General features: G+C 43.3%; 1 protein-coding gene across 1 annotated transcript in view; it reads left to right on the plus strand.

Moving 5' to 3' along the window:
• LOC107102821 (tubulin beta-5 chain) overlaps positions 1–5551 on the plus strand; it is an 11725-nt gene extending 6174 nt beyond the window's left edge. Inside the window, exons 2-6 of the mRNA XM_015402254.1 lie at positions 1971–2079; positions 2152–2262; positions 2386–2501; positions 4388–4516; positions 4587–5551. Of these exons, the coding sequence (XP_015257740.1) occupies positions 1971–2079; positions 2152–2262; positions 2386–2501; positions 4388–4516; positions 4587–5399 (1278 nt within the window). The 3' untranslated portion in view covers positions 5400–5551. The remainder of the gene's footprint in view (positions 1–1970; positions 2080–2151; positions 2263–2385; positions 2502–4387; positions 4517–4586) is intronic.
• The last annotated feature ends 6 nt before the right edge of the window (positions 5552–5557 follow it).

Raw genomic sequence — 5557 nt, forward strand, 5'->3', positions numbered from 1 at the left:
AGACAGTTCTGCTCTAAGATCAACAGCTAAACTGAAGCAAACCAGCGAGGGAACAGAGGGATTCCATCAGTGATGAATGTTGGCATGAAAACAGGAGAACAAACAGACAGAGGAGCAATGGGTGGAAAGAATGCAGCTGAAGGAGGAACAATGCAGCTTAAAGATTAGGCTTATTGGAGACTTCAGTTCTAGAAATAATGGAAGACGACGTCTTTCATCTAGTTTTATACTTTTTGAAAAGCTGCGATGTTGACCTCCAGTCCTGCGAAGTAGTTGCCCTGTTGGACCAAAGACCCAAATGTTTGTAGTAAAGTTCTTGAAGCAGAGAAAAGAAACCAGACTTTAAGGACTGGACTTTGGCTGCATTCACACAGCAACCTGAAGGGACCCAAATCTAATTCTTTTTTTTTTCTTTACCTGCATCCGATCTTTTCATAACCGTCTAGAATCTATCTTTGTAATATGATCCAGGCCTCTTGGCTGTAGCTACTTTCACACTGCAGGCCTTAATGCTTAATTTTGATTCTTCTGCGTGGCCGTTCACATTTGCAAATACATGCGGCTTGTATGTGATCACCTGTTTGAACTGCATTCATGCAACCTAAGTGTCCCTCATGTGCAGTATTGGACGCAATGAAGTAAACATGCATGATAGTGCTGCAGTGCATATTGCCATCTTTTATTTCTTTTACATTAACAAAGCAATCATTTCAAGATGGTTGAAAATAGACTGCTCTCCATCGTCGTCCGCCATGATTGTTGTTTTTCTTCCCGCTTCTGTGTAGCAAGATGCAGACTAGTGACCTTTGTTGAGTATTAATGGCGTTCAGGTTGGATAAATGTGACCGGGCTGTTCAGACACAGGTTGCATTGAAAAAAAAAAATCTGATCTGTGTCGTTCAGACTATCTTAAAAAGATCAGATGCAGGTTGCATCTGGACAAAAATATGGGATTTGGGTCACATCAGGCTGATCAAGGTAGCCTCATTATTTTTACTCACCTCCAAGCACCCAGTTCAGGTAGACCGGATCCTTGGAGGACGCAGATGCAGAAATCGAACACACCCAGTGGCTGCAATAAGAGGCTAGTTGTTTATTCCTTTAGATGGAACCATCGTTTGAACATGGACGCCATGTTGACCTCTGAACTTTCAGCCAACTTAGAGATCCATGGCGTCCCCTGTTAAAGTTTTTAGTGGGACTTTAAATGATCTAACAAACGGCGGTGGAACTTTGCTTTTTATTTCTGTTTTTCTTCTGATGAGTTGTTATTCATTATGTTACATATTTAAGAAGCTCAAAAGACGCCTGATTAAAATGTCCTATTTTTATTTTCTAGTCTTTTCCTTTGGTTGCGGTTCTCATTACAGTTGAGACATGAAATTTGATGGACTTTAAAGCTCTAATCAAAGTTCCTCTGAATGACGTCCTGTCGTTGGGTTAAGATGTTAGAAACGGTTGAACAAAACTTCTAGAAAATAAAGGGAAATTTCAATGGATGTTTGCAGGTTAGGTTCTTTCTCTGCTGCCTCCCAACATAAACAGTAACTTCTACTGTGCAAACCTGAAGGAACCGACTGCTGCACGCTAACGGTGGCGGGAAAACCTGTTACAAAAAGAAAGATTCAGCTCTTTTCCAGCAATTTGAAGCGTTGTTTTTTTTTTTTTTTTTTAGAAACCACAGAACTTCGGAGTTTAAATCTAAAATGTCTCTTTTAACAGTTAGATCCGCTTTGATGTTCTGATCTGACTGTTTCAGACTGATCCGGGAGAATCTGTTGGTTAGGATCATCTCTTTCCTGTCCTAAATTCTTCTAATTCACATCTGGACCCTAGAATATTTCCTAAGGCTGAGGTGATGCAATCAGAGGGTTTTGGACTGAAGGAGCTCAGCAGGAAGCCGCTGAAAGCTCAGATGTCTGTGAGGGAACCGTCCAGCTGATAGACTCACGTTCTTCTCTCTGCTGCAGTTTTGGGAGGAGATCAGCGACGAGCACGGCATCGACGCTGCTGGAAACTACGTGGGCGACTCTGCTCTGCAGCTGGACAGGATCAATGTCTACTACAACGAGGCGTCCTGTAAGCTGCGCCGATCCCAGCCTGTGAGTCTCTGTCTGCAGCCTTCAAATAAACCCTGATCTGTTTGTGCAGCACATAAATACGTCCCCCGCGCCGTGCTGGTGGACCTGGAGCCAGGGACCATGGACAGTGTTCGCTCCGGCGCCTTTGGACAGCTCTTCAGACCAGACAACTTCATCTTCGGTACGTTTGTTTGGACTGGGCCTGAAGGCTGCAGAGGAACTTCAGAGATGCTGGATCTTAGTCTGCATCTGTTCCCGTCCTGGTTTCAGCTTTCACTAATGCATCTTCTCCTGCTGTCTGTAGGTCAGACAGGTGCTGGCAACAACTGGGCCAAAGGTCACTACACAGAGGGGGCGGAGCTAATGGACTCGGTCCTGGATGTAGTGAGGAAGGAGTGTGAGCACTGCGACTGTCTGCAGGTGAAACCAGACCTAATATTTCTAGAATCATCTACCAAACTGTTGGCATTAACTGGAATCTGTTAGTGACGTTAACCTGCTGCCTCCAAGGCTCCCTGAAGGCTTTTCACAGGTTTCAGACTTTGCCTGCAGACTCTGTGATGTTATGCATTTGCTCTCATGTGAGGAACAACAAATACTTGCTATAGTTGCTATGGTTACTAATCTTAACAATGTCCAGAAGCCCTGCATCCAACAGCAGAGGTGTAGGGAGAAAACCCGCAGAATATTTCCTGGGAATTAGGGTTTATGAATAGAAGACGGGCTGAAACACAATAGTTTTATTCATCTCAATTTTTTGCGAGGCTTTTCATTTCAATGCATTTATTGATTTGACAGGAAGGGTTTAACTTAATTAGCATTGCTGCAAATGCACATGAATTAGCTAAGAGGCTATTTTTCATCTGTTATCCAAGGACAGATCTTAAGATTGACCAGCTAAAAAAAAAAACAACAGTAAGAATTTTATAGTAAACAATAGGAATATGAAAAAATAACAGAAAACAACTCATTAAATGTTGTTCAGGTTAATAAAAATAAAACATTTAAATAATTAAATTAAATAATTTATTAGCATTATTTGTTACAGAATTAGCCCTGATAAAATCCAGTGTGTACTCCAAGATAACTTACATGTAGCCTGATACAATCACAATCTGAAATTATCTAAAACTACAACTGAATTCTGACGAGGATGAATTCTAATTTCGGATCTCAGTGGGAGAGTTGCTGCTAGTCATACTTGCTGTTTCAGATATCAAAAATGAATGTAGTATTCTAGATATCCAGAATCTATCACAAGAAAGAAAATGAAAGAGAGAAATACGAAGAGGAAACAAAAAAAAGAGAGAGAAAGAAAGAAGAAGAGAAAAAAAAAGAAAAAAGAAGAAAAAAATAAAAATAAAAAATAAACAGATTTACACTCATACAGACACAATATATATATGTATGTGTGTGTGTGTGTAATGTGTGGCCATGTCTTTAATACCTGGTGGGGACAATTTCCTAGGAATATGCTACATTTTGGGGACTCATAGGTACTTATAGGGACCAACAACTGGTCCCCATAAGGAAAGTTTCTCTTCTTGGGGTGGGGGTTAGGTTTAGGACTAAGGTGTGAGGGACAGAATTCCACCCCTTAGTTGCTGTAACTGTAAAAGCTATTTGACCAAAAGCACTTTTATGCAAAGGAACAACAGTCTCCTCTTCCTGACCCTCATTGCACAATCTGTGAGTTCCTGATCTTTACAAACTGACTGAGTGGAGGAGATGACAGATCATGGATTTTGTACAACAGAGGTTCCATCTAGGGCTGAAACAATTAATCGGATTAATTGCGATGAATCAATTATTGAAGTAATCATCAACTAATTTAGTAATCGAAAAGTTTTAGTTTTAGTTTCACCTGATTTAATTTCTTAAAAAATTAAATTATTATATTTTATTTACACAATCGATTTGAAAAATGATTGTTAGTTGCAGCCCTTGTTTCAATACTTGTTGACATTTTCCCAGGTTAAAACTTATGCTTTAGTAAAATGGCCCAATGGTCATATTGTGATGATTTTTTTAATCCAGAGTTTTGATTTTAAAGAGATTCTAAAGGATTTAGTTTTGCTGATATAAAAGCTGCTCTTTTTTATGCATGTGGCCCAAAGACAATAGTTGATTCTGGCAGCGGCTTGAAACGGTAAATATCTAATCAATGCATCATTGCAACAACACAAACACATCCATCCTCAAGGCTTGTTACCCTTGGAGCTCTAGTGTCTTTTTCTGTGCTTCATCTCCACTATTTTTTCTTTGTGTTTGAGGCTGAATGTCTGAAGCTGCAGTTTTTCCTGCAGGGCTTCCAGCTGACGCACTCGTTAGGAGGAGGTACTGGTTCTGGGATGGGAACCCTGCTGATTAGCAAGATCCGGGAGGAGTATCCTGACCGCATCATGAACACCTTCAGCGTCATGCCCTCACCTAAGGTACAGCCGTTATCCTCCATGCTGCTGAGACTCTCCCAGACGGTTTTATCTTCCTAAATTGCTCCCTCAGGTTTCGGATACGGTGGTGGAGCCGTACAACGCCACCCTCTCTGTGCACCAGCTGGTTGAGAACACGGACGAAACCTACTGCATCGACAACGAGGCCCTTTACGACATCTGCTTCCGCACCCTGAAACTCACCACCCCCACCTACGGAGACCTCAACCACCTGGTGTCTGCCACCATGAGCGGCGTGACCACCTCGCTCCGTTTCCCCGGACAGCTCAACGCCGACCTCCGAAAGCTGGCCGTCAACATGGTTCCCTTCCCGAGGCTGCACTTCTTCATGCCGGGCTTCGCCCCGCTGACTGCCAGGGGCAGCCAGCAGTATCGCGCCCTCACCGTTCCCGAGCTCACCCAGCAGATGTTTGACGCCCGAAACATGATGGCGGCCTGTGACCCCCGTCATGGCCGCTACTTGACCGTGGCCACCGTCTTCCGTGGGCCGATGTCCATGAAGGAGGTGGATGAGCAGATGCTGAACATCCAAAACAAGAACAGCAGCTACTTTGTTGAGTGGATCCCCAACAACGTGAAGGTGGCCGTGTGCGACATCGCCCCCCGCGGGATGAAGATGGCCGCCACATTCATCGGAAACAGCACGGCCATCCAGGAGCTCTTCAAGCGGATCTCGGAGCAATTCTCGGCCATGTTCAGGAGGAAGGCCTTCCTGCACTGGTTCACGGGAGAAGGGATGGATGAGATGGAGTTCACGGAGGCGGAGAGCAACATGAATGACCTGGTGTCCGAGTACCAGCAGTACCAGGACGCCACAGCCGACGATGGCGAGGAGAACTTTGAGGAAGACGATATAGACGAGTAGGGCCCATTGGTGAAATATTTCGGATTCATGTTCGTCTTTGGTGTTTGATTTCAGTAAATTAAGATCAAAACCATACAGAGTTAAATGATTTTTAGCGTAATTTTTGTCTTGAAGCCTGAATTTTAAAATTGTAGGAAAGCGGCTGTTCCAAATGTTGC

This window comes from Cyprinodon variegatus, unplaced genomic scaffold (assembly GCF_000732505.1).
Source record: "Cyprinodon variegatus isolate N-32 unplaced genomic scaffold, C_variegatus-1.0 Scaffold1325, whole genome shotgun sequence".
In the NCBI taxonomy this organism is placed as follows: Eukaryota; Metazoa; Chordata; class Actinopteri; order Cyprinodontiformes; family Cyprinodontidae; genus Cyprinodon; species Cyprinodon variegatus.